At 36.2% G+C, this 17,047-nt stretch overlaps 2 protein-coding genes and 1 long non-coding RNA gene across 5 annotated transcripts; all 3 read left to right on the plus strand.

Annotated features, from left to right (window-relative positions):
• Window positions 1-687: 687 nt before the first annotated feature.
• Window positions 688-9,341, plus strand: LOC112569430 (mucin-3A-like). 2 transcript variants are annotated; one of them, XM_025247195.1, is made up of 6 exons: window positions 688-1,118; window positions 1,793-2,071; window positions 4,127-6,083; window positions 6,474-6,626; window positions 7,155-7,190; window positions 7,369-9,341. In XM_025247195.1, the coding sequence occupies exons 3-6, from the start codon at window positions 4,706-4,708 to the stop codon at window positions 7,806-7,808; spliced, it is 2,007 nt and encodes a 668-aa protein (XP_025102980.1). In that variant the 5' UTR covers window positions 688-1,118; window positions 1,793-2,071; window positions 4,127-4,705; the 3' UTR covers window positions 7,809-9,341. The 2 variants fall into 2 exon arrangements, with proteins under 2 accessions (XP_025102980.1, XP_025102981.1); XM_025247196.1 differs by having other exon boundaries at window positions 6,486-6,626.
• Window positions 9,342-12,414: 3,073 nt separating this feature from the next.
• On the plus strand, window positions 12,415-13,954 carry LOC112569633. Its single transcript, XR_003100490.1, has 3 exons — window positions 12,415-12,543; window positions 12,957-13,004; window positions 13,435-13,954. It is a non-coding gene; the product is annotated as an uncharacterized LOC112569633 (long non-coding RNA).
• A 203-nt stretch (window positions 13,955-14,157) lies between these two features.
• LOC112568220 (bypass of stop codon protein 1-like) lies at window positions 14,158-16,931 on the plus strand. 2 transcript variants are annotated; one of them, XM_025245410.1, is made up of 3 exons: window positions 14,158-14,307; window positions 14,690-14,808; window positions 15,896-16,931. In XM_025245410.1, exons 2-3 carry the CDS (start codon window positions 14,801-14,803, stop codon window positions 16,443-16,445), a joined length of 558 nt encoding a protein of 185 aa, XP_025101195.1. In that variant the 5' UTR covers window positions 14,158-14,307; window positions 14,690-14,800; the 3' UTR covers window positions 16,446-16,931. The 2 variants fall into 2 exon arrangements, 1 of the variants encoding a protein (XP_025101195.1); XR_003100035.1 differs by lacking the exon at window positions 14,690-14,808.
• The last annotated feature ends 116 nt before the right edge of the window (window positions 16,932-17,047 follow it).

Consider the following 17,047-nt stretch of genomic DNA (forward strand, 5'->3'; position numbering starts at 1 on the left):
TAAGAAAATATGTTGAGAAACATAAAGATATAAGAATTCGTAGAAACAGTATACATACTTATTTATCATCTTAAAAGTCGCTCAAGCATATATGTAGTGAATTTGGTTTTATTTAATAGTCAAGTCGCCAAGTGATTAAAACGGCAACAGATTATTACTTGGGACAACTATTGCAATACTTTTAGACTATTGTCGTGCCCCGCTCCAAAATCATCTTCAGTACAAATATATACACACACTTTTTTTTACCTATATTTTCTGTAAAAAATAATTAAACAATTTACAAATACGAAAACCGTTGGTATCAGAAGTGTGTAAATGATGTATCTATAAAACAATTACCTTTTCAACCATTACTAAACCAGTAAGCAGAACGTTTGTGACTTAGTTGTAAAACATGAAAAAAAAGAAGTGGCTCTTTATGTAAGATAACGAGCAAACACAGCAGGTAATGAGCACAGGTAATCTGGACATGTTGATTTGTGTCGTCTACCTTCAACTAATCTTAACAGTTAAAAAAAATAAATCGTGGATTTCCATTCTTCCTTCTTCTTTTTTTTTATCACATTTTTTTTATTTCGTTACACACGCGGGCATATACACTGTAATATGCAAAAGGTACACTTACCTTTCATAAGCACGAAATAATAATCACATACACGCACACACAATTCAAAGCTCGACAATACTTTCTTTCATTTCACCAATTAAAAGAAAACACAAAAATGTCTAAATAAATTCCTATAGGTTATTAACACACTCATAATCATAATAAGAGCATAAGCTAGTTAATAATTTATGGCAAAAGGGTGGAAATTCTATTTTTAACCGCCTGTCCCGCACACCTGATAAAGGTTTGTCGGGTGTCAGAGTGGAGAATGGCGGCGCTGGGCGGGTACCCGAGATAAAACGTTCAGCACTCGTCTTCGGTGACGTGAAGACGTGAAGACGTGAGACGTGACGGAGGCTTTTAACATTCCAGTCGAGCTCAGACTGACATTACAGTTTGGAACAGCGACGGTGACAGCAATATGTGACAGCCATGGCCATATGGATATCACTTGTAGTCGTCGTGCTGTGTCTCGTACATGTTCATGATTCTGCTGTCAGCAATAATGGTAAGCAGGTAAAGTCTTTATGCTTGAAACAGTAATAATTTTCTTTATAACGCTATTGATGCACTTTTTCTATGCAATTAATGTATGTACATGATTCAAGTCTCTTTGTATATATACATCTTCATAGTACGAAATATTTTTTATTATTTATGTGACAAACATTTCTTTTAATAATAAAAATTAAGTGAAGGATTTTCTTTTTCAGTGCATTTCACTTGTTTCACTTATATTTATCTATTTCCTATTTTTTATTTGGTATTCATAAAATATTCGAGCCACTTCTAAGCTAAGCAGAAAAAACCACTTGTACATGGCCACCTCTCTGATTTTCTGTTAAAATTGCTACAGAATTGATGTGCACACAAGAGAATAAATGTGTGTAAACGTTCTGAAAGATTTATAGTTTAAATTTATTCTGATATTTTCCACCTAATAACTGCTAAGAAGATTATACTTACATTTAGATAGATTATTCAATATTTAATTTCTTGTGGGTCTTAAAGCTTCGATGTAAAAATGTTTTACTAAATCATTTTAAAATTATGGTTTATTTCATAGTTTTCAATTTAAAAGGCATAAGAAACAAACACAACTTATCATTATCTCATTGCACTCGTGTAAGTACGACACCCGATGTATTAAAAAGTTGTTCAAACTAAAACATTTTTTTCAAGGATGTGCAAATGAAGTGACGGTAATTAGAAGTAATGAAACTCAAGTCTACTCCTGTCAAGCAAGAAACAAAGACAACAATATCAAATGGATCAGTAACAGCGGAGGAATACAAAATGTTCTCGCCACGTGCCTGAATGGTTCTAGAACCTGCCTGACTACAAATTCCTCCGTCAGCGTCTCGAGAACGGAGAGCGGGAGGAGTGAGCTGATGATCACTGGAAGGGTGGACGGCATTAACATAGAGTGTCATGAGTCCAGCGATAGCGAGGAAGTCACCTGTGAGTGCTGTTCACCGACTAGATTCTTTTAGTTACTTATCACACCAATGGTTGATTGTTGTTTTGTTTATGCAGCAGCTTGCATGTTCTTTTTGGTAACGTTTATTGTATTTGATTATTATTTCACACATACCTCTAACATCTGATTTATATCAAAACTCAACTCTTCGAACTTAAATTATTTTAATTATTTGTCATTTCGCCAGTCAACATTTGAATGTGGTCTTTTTAATTCTTCAAAGAAGTGACCTAGCCGTTTGTCTACAGTGTTTTGCAACTAAGGAATGAAATATATAAAAGTTAGAAAAAAGGTAGTAATCTATCTCATTCTATAAACATAAAACTGACAACATTATTACTTTTCGTTAAAGTTTGTACAACAAAGCCATCAACATAAAAAGATATGAAAAATGAATTTTCACTTTAAATTTTTGCTGCTGAATGTCTTACAATATTGGTACAGAAAATAGTTTTTAGAAGCTAAACAAAATTAGAAAGAAGACGAAAAATCCCTGAAGACACTTAAGCAAAGTTAATTCTAGTACATTTCAAAATATAATCTTGCGTTTGTTTAATAAAGGTTCCTAAAAATGCTCCACCCAAGCCTTGAATAGATTACAGTGATTAAGTAGCAGATGCAGATACTGCACAGCATGTTGCCCCCTCAACTAATCCTGTTTTACAAACTTTATAAAATTAATCTGAGAAATTGACCTTTACCTTCAATAAGTCAGGTAATAAGGAAGAACTTGGACCAAAATATCCAGCTGTTGAACTACTTCGATAACTATAAATGATTCTCGGTAGTAAATTACTACTACTTTGTCTGAGGTAAATTTTATTCATTTATTGTGATATGTGTCCTAAAAGAGAAGGTTCCAAAAATCAGTTTGCAAAAATATTTTTAGCTTTACTTTTCTTTATACCAGTTGGAACAATGTCAGAAAATCTTTAGGATGTTTGTGAATATAATCTCCTTCTTTACCGAATGGAGTGTGATGTTGCTCGTGTATTATTTACATGTTAAGCATTTTTTTATTTAAGATTCGCTCTGGTAGGCGTATTAGTTATTTGTTGTTGGGGATAGAGATGATGGTAGCAGAGACAAAAAAGATTAACCACATGAAGAAAGGAGAGAAAGATGCGAGCGGTCAGAAAGATTACAGCGTTATCTTGAGAAAACTGAGTTAGACCGAAATCTTGGCTAGCTACTCTACTAGCTAGTCATTTAAATATTTTTGTTAAATATTTGCTAAATTAAAATATTTAGTTACCCTAATGCATGCAATAAACTTAAATCGTAATACAATCAAACAGCTTTGATGTTCACTTCATGGTAAAAACCTAAAAACTGAATGGGTGGCGCACGGTGTCCTGAGGACATCTGATATTACTGAAAAATTAAAAAAAAATAATCTCCTTGCCTGATAAAAGTCGCCTCCCGCTGCCTCTTAAAGTCCTCCAGCGGATAACTTACGTCAATACCCAGGGTGACAACTCAGTTGGGGAGCAAACCAGCATTTCTTAATATTTTTATTTTGTGCCTTTTTTGTGCTTTTGTCCTCTTCTCGGTTATCAGTCGTGAGATTAGCTTGGCGACTTGAGACTGTTTGACATTACTGGGTTAGGGTTGGGGTCGATGTCAAGGAGCATGGAGGCTATCAGTCATCCACTTATCCCTTCCCTTCCCTTCCACTATTACACTGGTTTCTGAAAAAGCAAGCCCACGAAACTTCCTTTCATCTTCCTCTAATATTAAGACCGATGGGAAATTCGTGCAAAACATCCTTGTTGCATAACCTCTGGGCTAAATGTCACTTACCTTTTACCTCTTTTTAACTTCTTTTCCTGTTTTTTTAAAGTTTTAATCTCAAAACGGTATAAGAGACAATAGTGGAAGATATCAAAAAATACAAAGAGTGAGTACACAACTATTACTTCTGTTTGATGCCCTCGAAAAGATGTTTTATAAGGCATATTTAATGCAGAAATATTAGAATAGTTTTTAAGGACAAAATATTTCCCTGATATAGAAAACAAAACTCATTTTTGCAGGCTCACAATCTACTACGGCAGTAACAACTACAACCGGTCCAGGAATCGGAATTCTGATAACCAGTTAACGCCATCTGCAGGTCCTGAACAATGGATTGAAAACTCTTCATCCACACAATTGGTGATGTCTAAGACTTTAGAGGAAAATGCATCAGGGGTATCCTCCTTTACATCAAGGTTCTGCCATGCTTTCTGAACATTTTGTGGTCACGACAACATTCGCATCTACAGGCAAGTCTTCGCAGTATTCAAAGGAAAATCCAACTTCTACAAAGACGATGATGACAACTGTTTCTACTCTGGAGGGTCACTTGATTACAGATGCCACCATGATTTCTCATCAGACTCTGAAACCCAGTGAAAAACACTCTGAAAGATTCTACAACTCTCAATAACAAAGTCCACTGTTTCTTTCATTTCTGATTTAGGACACAACAATGCCCATTACACCAACACAGGTTCTTTCAACAATTGAGAGAAAACAAGTTTCAAGCGTATCTGGTAATAATATTGAATTGAACTCGCAGAGCTACTTTACTAAATTAAGTGAACAGAGCGGTATTACAGAGACCCAGAGTTATGTTTCTACAGAAATTATCGGAGAATGGACATTGTCGAGCGGAGAAAAACTTTCTCCGACAAGGACAACAGTCGTTTCACCTGCGATGGATTCCCCACAAACTGAGGTTATTGAAGAGAGCCACATTGATAAATATTCGGAGATCTCGTCACAAACAAACACCAGGTATCTGTTTGTCTGTATCTGGATTTACGCAGATCTCAGGATCCACTATGTCTTCTCTTCCTTTGTCTTCCGAATATTCCTTGACCACTGAAGGTGAATCAAGAATAACATCTACAACAGACTCTCATCAGAATAAGCCACACATCATTGCATCTTTTAGTCCAGTACTTATTGTTTCTTCTATGCCATTTGTTGAATCGTCCATTGACCATCCTAAAGGAAGTGTATCATTCCAGGATAATACGAAAGGTTCATATTCTGGAGAATCGTCTGCTTCTGTGTCTTTAACGCCTGAACTGCCGTCGAGTACAGAAGGTTCTAAACGCCGGTCATATACAGTTTATCCAGAGAATTTGACCAGTAAGAGTTCATTAAGGACTGAACTTGGTTCTACTTTACCAAGCAAGACTGAAAGAGAAGGATATTTCACCAGCTTAGAGACAGTTACTAGCAGTCCAAATGTACAAGAAGTTCTCTTGCCATCTGCTCAAACAAATAAAGTTTATTTGCATACTAGCAATACATTTATTCTTAAAGAAACAGAAGTAGCCTCTAGGGCTAAGACTGAAGTCATAGCTTCTGTTAAACCAACAATGACTACTTCTCCATTACATGAAACAGAAAGGACACACTTCCGGTCGCTAACAGGTTTGTCAACTTTGAATACCCGGAGCATCCCTACCATCGACACTGTCTTCGCCTCATCAGAACTAAAGACTGATGGTTTTATGTTTACCAGAAGCCTAAAGACAGATGATGTTTCCATTCATTCACATCAAAGCGTGACAACAGGCAACCCGCATATTTATTCAAACACTGTTTTATCATCTACATATGACAGAAACATTTCAGTTTCTCCAGATACGAGGACCAGTAGGTCATCCTCACTTGACTTCACTCAGACCACAGCCCAAAATCAAGCAGGGTTTTCTCATCAAAAGACCACAACAATTCTTTCTACTCAAGTAGAACTATATTCTACATTTGGGCAAGATGTTTCAGAAGTTACAAAGTTGCCTACTAGGTTTTCTACTCATGAGTTATACCGGACCACCATTGATGTCCAAACATCCTCTGAAGCAGCCATGTACAATACACTTAATAGCTTACCGGAAGTCCGCACAACTATACCGCAGATTGATGTCCAGACACACAGAGGTACTTCAGTTGATACCAAGCCTGCAAAAAACAACACTGTTGATAAACCTCCACGTAAGTAATTAGTCTTAACAACCATAAACATGTTTTATGACAGTATCGTTTATAAGACAAAATTTTAAACATGTTAAAGGTTCTGTTATTTTTCAATATTATTGACCCTTTCACAAAATGTATTGACAGTTGAAGATAAACACCAAGCGTGAATCTAACAGAAAATTAAATATTACTTTTGCATTATGCCAATAGAATAACAAAGCAAGAGATTATGAGTCTCGAGGCATTCAATGATTACTAAGGAAAATTCATCGTTATCAACAAAGATTCGAACATTCTCGTGGTGTAGACGTTGGAAGGGTCGCCATTATGGTGCAGCTACAAGTATGTGTGTGTTTGTTATTTACTTTGCTGACAACAGTACCAAAAGTAACTTCTCTTGTTTAGATAACATTTTAGGAACAACAAGTACGACAGATCCCATCCCGACATCACATGACCAGCTGGCACATCTGTCGCTCATCATCGGCGTTATTGCAGCAGCGCTGGGAGTTGTCGTCCTTGGTTCTCTGTACATCTTAAGTTGTAAACACCACAGAGGTAAGGACGACTTTCTATTACTTTTCTGTTTCTCTCTCTTTCTGCATTCGTGTGTGCTGTGATGTTCTGTACGTCCTTGGTTGTTTGTTGTTTCCTTGTGTTGTAGCAGTTGTCTCTTCGCAGCTATTTTCTAGATGATGAAAGTGAATCTTAGCTCTGATGTCTCTAATTACTTACTTGCTAATTAATTATGTAAAAGTGTATATGCTTGTGTTTATACAAGTTTTTGTACTAAACTTTTGAGTATAAATTTTCACCTTGTATTATTATTATAATCCTTCTTATTGTCAGTAAAATAATTTTATTTCTTGTAAGTAATCCATACAAAATGCTGCTCCATCAATATCATAAAAAATGTCTTATCAATCTAAAAAAAAAATCTGTTTTTTTATTATTTCGTAATCACTGTCTTGTCATAGGCGTGACATAGTGTAAAAAAAAACCTAATCTCTTGGTATTGAATTTTGTCGTAGCTATTTTTTTTTGTCGCGTGTTTGTTTCTATATCCCCTACACATTTTTATTTCAGACTCCGTGACATTTTCTGATGATGAGTCTGCCAAAGGTAGGTCTTCCAATTGTTATTATCATCGTTAGCCTATACATTTGTATACCGAAAGTGTACGGTCAGAAAAATGAATCTAAAACATATTTCACACAAGTTAATGTCATGCTTCCATCAATGGCTAAAAACGGAAATGATTGGCAATAGACCTGTAGATAATATGAGTTTTTCCTTTCAGAGTTTATTTACTGCAACATTGCCTATGAGACTGGAGTCAATGATGAGAATAAAAAAGTGCGAGACGCCCCTTCTGGCATTGACAAAAATGAAGCGCCTCTAACATTGAAAGCATTTCGCCGGCTGTCGTTGTCCAAGACATGTGTTCTTCGGGAGGAGATTGAGTCCCCCTACAATATGGTTTCTACTGATGCGAATTCTCTCGGGAAGGTTAGTACGGCTTCTGTATCCATGGAAACAGATTCCGTGTCTATAAACAGCTCAGAAGCAGACTACATGGACATTGATTGTCCAGACGATGTTACACAACAGAAAGAAAACCAAAAAGATTTTTATTTTCCATATTCCGGTCGTAAATCGAGCAAATTTAATACCATCACCCACAAGAAAATCATTGATCTGGAGACCGTTATACGACAGAATGTTGTCACGGGAAGATGAACCCGAAGACACACTGTTCACTGCCATCGTGATAGCAAAGCCTTCTAGGTATGGAAGAAGTATAATGAAGTCAAGAGGTTTACTGGAACCAGTCCATGAAAGTGAGGAAGATTTGCTGTACGTGGCAGCCAGGAAGCCAAAGAAGGTCGTATCCTTTGAAGATGCCGAGTATGCGACAGCCAACAAGGTAAATCACAAGCCCAAAAAAGGTGAAGATTCTAAGGACATTCAGTTTCAAGACAAGAATCTGGACAACCACCTTCCTCCAGCTTACGCCACTGTCAGCAAACCTCCGCCGGACTAAATCTTTTGGCGGTTGTTGTTTTCTTGCGGAATCGTTCATGAACGAGTCTAGTTAAAAAAAAAAAACAACAGTCATTAGACACAAACAACATATTACACGTGCGAAACGGTTAAGGAGATCATACATGTTGTTATGCAGGTGAAAGACGTATGCAACTAGTCTACGAAAATGTTGAAAGCGAAATGTGGACTAAAATGTTTACTACAACTTTTTTGCAAAGCTTTTTGATGGACAGTAATGAAGAAAGTGGGAATGGTGTTACCCTCGTAGTGCATTTCAATTTGACTGAAATGAGATTAAGCCTGACTAGGGCAATGCCTGGAAAAAAAACGTCCCCTTACCTACTACACGGTTTATACACAACATATTTTAATTTCAGGTTTAACCTCTCTGTTATTGTTCATTGTACCTTTTATCGTGTGATGCCTTTCCATTTAAAGAAACCTGAACATAATTCCAAATTCAAGTTACGGTCAAAAAATCTCTTTAAGAGCAACATGAGCTGGACCTGCTGTCAGAACCAGAGTTGTTTTTTGGGGGTTTTGTTTTGTTTTTTGGGGGTTTTTTTGTTTGTTTGTTGTTTTTTGTTTTTTTTTTTTGTTTTTTTTGTTTATTTATTTATTTTATTTTTTTGCTTTGATCGCCAATCGACTTCGTCGGTAGAAAAGTCTGTTTGTCCAGAACAGATACTGACTTTTTCAGGGCGATCACCTGTATATGCACGCACTCTCTAAGCATCAATTTAAAGAAGTTTTGGCAAAAATGCACATTTCGAATTCCACGATGTAACTTACTGGATAAAATGTATCTAAGAAAGAAGGATTAAAAAAAGTAACCAATTTGCTCAAATGAAATCTTCAAATACTTGCTTATAATTATAAACTGTTTGCTAAAGTTTCCATATAAGGCAATCTAATTCACACAGGGGTGTAAAAACACACACAAACACATAAAATATCTTTAATAAAAATGTCATGCGATTAAACACACACTCAGACACAATAACAAACAAGTGCGCGCGTCAGCATGTACAAATAATGTACAGTTTCTAAAAATATATTAGTCTTATTTTCTTATTTATTCGCCTCAGTGCAAGTTATCAACGTCCACTTTTTTAAATCTTGCACTGCGCTGTTTTTGCTGTTTATTGCTACTCATTTTCAATGTATATTTCTGTTGCTGTGTGTTATAATAAAGACACTATTTTTGTAATAAATTCTTTTGACATTTATGCTTGTTTGTATGTAGTTGTTTTATTTTCTAATGAAACCGAAAGAAGAGAGTAGTGAAAAAAAAAATCATTAACACTTGTAACACACACTCATTGTCAAAGCAAAAAGTTTGACAGCCCCTCTTTCTTTTATTCTCAACACTTTATGAAAGTGAATTTTTACTATCGCGACAATGTCGAGGGCAAAATGTGACTCCTTAAGAGTGATTACTGCGATAGGTTAACAAACTTTGATAAATTAATTTTCAATAGCTTTTGTGTATAAATGCTCTGAAATATATAAAGCCTAGAAAATTTAACTATACCTTTGCTGCAATAAAAATCTTCGAGCTGCTTATTAAAGTAAGAATAATTAAGGTATATCATATAACAGGCAGAAGAGAGTTGTTGTAATACTCACTAACTCACCCCCCTCTCACTCACTTATACCCACCCACCAACTCACTCACTCATCCCGTAAGTTTACTCTACATGTGTGTAAATATAAATACATTCCAGCTGCAAGCTTTATGAACTCCATGTTTGACATACCCGTGTTTCTAATTGCTGATCACGTGTTATCGCGAGGAGAAAGCATGTCTCCATACACTCAAGTCTATTTCCTCGTTACCAACTTTTACCTACTTGACCTCTTGTGTCACTTTGGCTGCTGTTCAAACACAACACCTCTCGCCCACATTGCTTGGAGTAAATTAAAGGGAGATTAAAACAAGGAAGTAATCTGCACACCTTTATAACTAATCGCCTCCCTTTACCTCTTCAGATATTTCTGTGACTAAGTTCTTTATAAGAAACCTATACAAGGTGCCGGAGTAGATGGATATAGGGATGCACTAAACTTTAATGAAATTTAAGTGACACTTGTAGTTTTTCTTGTTCTTTGCTTCAACTGAGAAAGGATAAGCTCTCTACATTTGTTTACAGTATTCTGACAGGGTGTGTTTTTGTCTCAAAGGATGTTTTCTAACAGATGTTTACCATAAAAAGCTATTGATAAGATAGCTTCTTTAATGGCACGTACATTACTGATGTAAGGTGTGTACAGGTGAACTGTTTACCTGCTACAGTGTAAACCTTATCGGCGCTAGTTTCATGTCTTGGCTCGACCATTATTGTGCTCCACCTTGTTAGGTGCACCTGGTTGATTTTCTTTCATAAATACACTCTGAAGTTCGTGTACAGTGCGTATAGGGCAAGGTGGGTGTGTGACTAGGTGAACAAGAGAATTACACCAATAAATTATTTTGATTTTGTTTACATTTTAAAGCGCATTTCTGTGTGAGTCCTCTGAGTGAGTAGAAACATCAACATTTTTAAATCATAACTTCCCAAAAATAAATGTTGACTTTCCGATGCAGATAACAAAAACACATAACATGTATTGAATACTCCAGAATAATTAATATTTTGCAGTTGAAACCAGATTAATTCTTTATTTGTTTCTATGACGGCAAGATTATCAAGAGGGAGGTGCAGGGTAAGAGATTAGAATGCTATACATCAACCTCCACTTTGTCAACCTCTCACACACACAGGTCTCACGCAGTGAGTGACGGAGAGAGAAATTAAGCCATCTGTTCACTCATTAATTTTGTTTTAGAAGTGAAGCCAAGTTTCTTAATGTGTTCGGACTGGAAGCCACTAAGGTGTTTGGTACCTGCTCTAGCGGTACACGATTTTTCTGACTTAGGAGCAAAGATTTACAACGATAGAAAATGGTGTGAAATCTTACTGGGAACTGTTGTTAACAAACTAAAACAAAAACGAGATTTTCTACCGTGTATGTTCTCGTCTTGTAACAAGGAACTCAGCATGACTTTTCTCTTTAATTAATGCTCGGTGAATTTTTTTAGTCACCGAAAACAAGAAGAAAAGAAAGCAAACGAAATAAGTACAAAAAATATGATTAAGACAATTACATTTGTTTCTGCTGTTGTGCTGATGGCAAGTGTTATTAAAGGAAATATTGAACGGTGAGTAGTTATTTGTGTTTCTCTCTCTTTTTCTCTTTGTTTCTCTCCGCCTTAGTGTTTAAATATCCAAGTAACATTTGAATGCATGTTAATCGATGCACAAATAATTTATTTGTATTATTAATGTTTTAGCTCCTCGAATTCATCTACTTCCTACTTCCACGGGCTATGATTCAAGTCAATAAATTTCTTTTTCTTTCTTTCTTTCTTTTTTTTTGTCTTTCATTTTCTTCTTACATTCTTCCCCACACAAATACGACAGATTATATATTATACACTTATGTTTATAAGTTTGTTAATTAAGCTACTGATTAAATGTTTATTTATTTAGTGTTGTTAATGTTTTGTATTATGGCTCTCTCCAATTTTCTCCACCAATCTCTCTGAAGTGCTGTACTCTCATGCTTTGGTTGCTTGCAAACGGTAAAGACTAAAAGCAAAACCTACATTTCATCTAATGACGAGAAAGAAGATGACCCAACCACAACCTTACTGTAAATTTAAGTCACATTTATACCGTATTCTATTTCCTCCCTAGGCTGTCCAAACCAGGGAGCACAAAACTTTCTCGTCTGCAACATCCGTAATGTCGACGAGTTCCAATGGATCCTGAAGACAACTCTGGTGTCCAGTGTCATCGCCCATTGTCACAATGCAGGTCCCTGTCACAATACAATGAGCGAGATATTCCAGGAATGCCGACCGTGCGGAGCTGCAGCAAGTCTGTTGTGGTGGACAAACGGGACCTACACCAGCGACATTAGCTGCGTCAGGGTCAACAACGGGGTTGACGGCGGAGACCTTAAAATAACAAGTGAGCATGATATGATAACACCGCCACCCTGGCAAACACCTATTGTAGGAAAGAAAAAGAACGTCTGCCTGCCCTTAACGCCGGCCCTTGTGTCCTTAAAACTTTTTCATAATAATATTGTAGGTGTTTAATACAATTATAATTTCCCTGAAATTATTAAAATGGATAAATTTAGTATGACCGCACTTCTGAATATTACTTTATGCAGTAGATAGTATTGGACTTGTTATTATGAATGTCTGTAGCTAGGTTTGAATTAATTTTTATTTACCGTCTAGATGACCAGTCTGCTTGTTCGGTTGAAAAACCGTGTGGATCAAACATGGCCGCCATCATTGGAGGTTGTGTTGCTGCAGCGGTTGCTGCTGGCTTAGGGTGCATCATCCTCGGCGTCGCATGTAAGCGTTCGAACAGTAAGTCAGTCGTTCAACCACGGGCACGCACACGGAGTTCGCAAACGCTCACTTCGGCTATAATATTTTTTTAGAATACAAATAAAACTGTTGCCCTACTGAAAACTAGATAAATTAAACGATAAGCAAACACATGGAAAAATGCACGCACACCGATAAACAGGCAGACAGATAAATGGACGGATGAATAGCCACACACAGGGTTGGTTAGAACATGTCTTGATATTTTTTCAGGTTGAAGTATAGGGAGTGCTTTGTAGACTTTAGAAAAGAAAAGCATTGGCTATACTTGGTGGGTAATATATTTTGAAACATATTGTCATAAAAGACTGCTTGATATGGTAACAACAATCAACGTTTCTACAAATATGTTTAGTCAACGATATAAATGTGTTTCTTATTTCTTGTGTCAGACAAAGTACAAGACACGAAGGAAATACCACCAATATCAACAGAATGTCGTAAGTTGATATTTTTAATACGTAGACTGTAAACGGATGTAACAGTGATTTAATCTTTTTCAGTTTTGACACACATTTGTTATTTAAAATAATATTTTATTCTAATTTACATTATATCAGTGTCTCTTACAAAATTAAATGTATCGACGAATGCATTTCTGCATACGTTTGTGTAGGTAAAGAATACATAACGGTATATAAAGAAAGTAACATTATGAGTGGTTCACGGTTCCTAGAAACTTACCGTTTTCTACATTTTGTTTTTCAATCACTCATCCGATGACCACACAACCCACCTAGCAGTTTATTTTCACTCATATTTTTAGTATGATAATAAACTGAGCTTGAGCTGTGTTTTTAATTATTAAGTTTAAGTCACGATAAATTGTTATGAACTTGTTATTCTCCAACTTGTATTTATTATGTTCAGCCGCTGAAGATCATACCAAACACAGTGGTTAGTCATTTCATCAATCTACAATGGAGGATTTCTTCTTTGACAACTCAGCACGTGCCTTCAGATGGAGCGATGTGAATATAAAACATTTTAAGAACCTGACATGTAAATAACAATTTGTGAAAGAAAGCTGTGTGCTTCATACAATGCCATTACATATTTTAACAATATGAACTTAATGAGATCTACCCTTAGTGGGCATATTTGTCTTTATTCATACTATTTATATGCCGATTAAAATAATGACGTAATAAAAGTAATTGGATCATTGGATTATGTGGATATATTTATTCATGTTGTGTGTGTAGTGGTTAATGCGTACATGCGTGAATTAATCTTGCTTTGGCTTTAGTCAAAGGTAGACAATTTATGTAGTTTTTTTTTCTTTCTTTTTTGTGCTTTGTGTTGAAAGGAATCCATATTTGTACGGATTGAAATAAATCTAGTAAATAATGCACTTGTAATTATGCAGCTCAAGGTTCACTATCTTAAAGAAAACACACACATATATTAAAAATAAATGTAATGACTAATAAGCTAGTAATTATTTCCCTTTAGCTGCACTATTTTAAAACTCACCCCCGCCCACACACACACACACACGTGAACACACAGAGTCAAGGTTTCGTATCTGACTTGTGTGAGATAACACCTGAGAGAACAGAGATAGGAAACTGCACTAACCGTTGAAAGCAGGTCATTATCGCAGCTTCTTGTTTGGCAGGATGTGATGTAGCCTGCACGTGTTAAAGGTCAAATCTTCTGTCAAAATGTCAACTACACCTGATGATTCTAAGATGGGCAAGCTTGTATTCTGTGTCTTCATATTCTTCATTAGTCAGACAGGTAAGTGTTTTGTAAATGTATGTTTTGCAAATATCTACATTTTTTTCAATATTTCTACCTCTCAGACCTTTTCTGTCCCTTTAGAATATATTTAAATGTGTTATTGCGTATGTGTTTTACTACACCTAATCTTACAGACAACATTAATCAGGAAACAATCACGATTTACTCAATCTTCTGGACTTGCCGATATTACTTGTTAAACCTTTTCTTTTTTATTTTGTAAAAAGTATTGTGAGATTTAAAATCCCTTCACTTTATTCATCCTCCCTGAAGCTTCCTACACTTAATTTATCATCAGGCACCTCGAGACAGATGACTATAACAGTATCGACAACTGCATTGCTTTAATGTATCTAGATTTCCCCCAAACAAATTGCAGTATATTGTCGTGAACCTCGAGGATGGGAACACAGAGCGGACAGAAGTATTGTAATCGAACGGCTTTCCACGGGCTGATTACACTCTCGGTATCTCCGCCACCCGCATCGACATGTACGTGTACGTAAACACTTACTCGAAGTTGTTAGCAAACATAATACAATCTGAACCTGAACCCTCGCCATACATTCTCAACTCAAGGCAATTTTGTGTAACACAGGAATTATTATTAATTTGAGAGATTTTACAGAGAATCACAAATAAGAAAATAACAATTAAAGATTGTAAATAAATGTTGCTTTCTAGAGCTCCAGTTTACAATTCATTACTTTTAATCCAAGTATCGTGAGTCACTGCCTATCTATAAATATCACTCACAACACACTACACATGTTCTGATATCATTGTCCACTTAACACATGAATGTCTCTCGCATCGTTGAGAGCCCGTTACTGAATCCAGTGTAGCCGTAAACTAATCTCTATTCAGCTACTTTACTCATCTACTGCTACCCGTTCACATCCTGGGTGGATCCGTTTAACAGCGCGTTTGCTCGACTTGTGTAGGAAGCAACAGTGCGACACGGTGTAGCTCTATTCCATCTATCTCATTCCATATCTCAGTCCTAAACAACTTTAGTTATATGAAAGATTACCCTAATTTAACATAGTATGATGCCGTCTTTGTATACACACAATATTGTAATTATCTTGACATAATAATGCTTGTCCACCATATTAAATATCAGTTGCTTTTGTATCATCCTACAATTACGAAGTACACGAAATTTATCCCAGTCACTTTGTGTCATGAATAAAACTTTATTTTGTGATGTCACTTAAGTATTTTAATACTTTACCTTATGTAACCTTGCATTTGGTAACGTGTTCTGTTTTCCTTCCATTTATAAACTTTACCTTTTGGCTATTTTAGTTAGGAATTTATATTGGTGTTAATATTAATTACAATATCAAATGTTTTGCCGAGATGTATCTGAAGGAAGGTCAGGAAATAAATAATATAATACAAGGCCGAAATTATAAATGATAAAAAAATTTAGTTCTTTGAACCTTTCATAAAGGTAACTTCGAAGACATAAAATCTTATTTTATTACATGTACCAATTCTGTCCATCATTTCAATACTTATTTTTACTTTGCAAAGTTAATGAATTTATCTTCTTCTTTCTTATTTTTTTTAAAACAAGCATCTATCAGCAGCTCGCCACCTGCGCCCACAAACGCTACATCAGCAAAAAGCAGTTCCTCATTATCTACAAGCAGTACGGTCCTAACGAGCACCAGCCAAACAACCACAAGTTCCAACAGACAAATAGTAAATCACCAACAACACAAACAGTAAGCTCCCCAGCAGCCACATCGACAACCATCAGTACATCATCGATAACGACCAGTGAACCAGCAACAATCTCAACTGAAGGCAATGTCACCTCTAACGAAACATACACAACAGTCAGCGAGGTCACATTTACCAGTGAATTATTGACATCCATCGAAATGTCATCAGCATCCACCAACAAACTGTTCACTGTCTCCGATGAATCGTTACCAACAACTGCCTCGCTAGAACCTTCCAACAGTAATGACCTCTCGACCATGACTACAAGTTCGCCCACTGTCATCACTAAAACATCTACCATTCTCACATCACTGACTACGGCTCACCAATCAACAGGATCCACGTCTTCACGTGACTCGGGGGTGGAGTTACGCCAGGGGTCATCGGTGGGAGTGTGATGGGAGTTGCTGCTCTTGTTTTCCTTGTTGGTTTTGTCTTCGTCATCTACAAGAAACGACGGGGTCCAGTCGCATTCCTGGCGGTCAGTACTGACACAGACGATTTACAAGAACTCATGGAGACGTAGCTGTTACACACGCTGTTGAACATGTGTGTGATAATGAAATAAAATGCTACACATAAATGTATTCCTCGACCCCTGTTGTTCTTTAGGAAAAATTTGTTATATCGGGACATTTTGAACGTTTCTGAAATGATGGTTAAGGAAGAAATGTGAATGCTTGTTCACATTTTTGTTTCGATGCAATTGATCATGTCTAATTATGATCTACTCGCTCTTCTAATCAGCATCAAATATAAAACTCTGATAATACTAGCGATGTTCGAGGATACATTTCTGTGTTCACGTGCACATTTATAGCTTTGAAAACATTGAACGAGACGAAGAAGCAGACACAGAGATTAAGGTTGACAGTATAACAAAAGGAAAAAAGTAAATGTTTTAAGTATTTATCTTCATCTTTCCTTGCTGACACTGTGATGAAACTGCAGGGGTTCAGGGGTAAACAAGGCGAATGTAAACAATAAAATTTGCAGGCTG

This window comes from Pomacea canaliculata, linkage group LG7, assembly GCF_003073045.1.
Source record: "Pomacea canaliculata isolate SZHN2017 linkage group LG7, ASM307304v1, whole genome shotgun sequence".
Classification (NCBI taxonomy): Eukaryota; Metazoa; Mollusca; class Gastropoda; order Architaenioglossa; family Ampullariidae; genus Pomacea; species Pomacea canaliculata.

Coding starts and splice junctions, on each gene's coding strand:
- LOC112569430 (XM_025247195.1), top strand. CDS start 4,706: ATGTTTCTACAGAAATTATCGGAGAATGGACATTGTCGAGCGGAGAAA. Junction 6,084..6,473: donor CACTGTTGATAAACCTCCAC/GTAAGTAATTAG, acceptor TCTCTTGTTTAG/ATAACATTTTAGGAACAACA. Junction 6,627..7,154: donor AAGTTGTAAACACCACAGAG/GTAAGGACGACT, acceptor TTTTTATTTCAG/ACTCCGTGACATTTTCTGAT.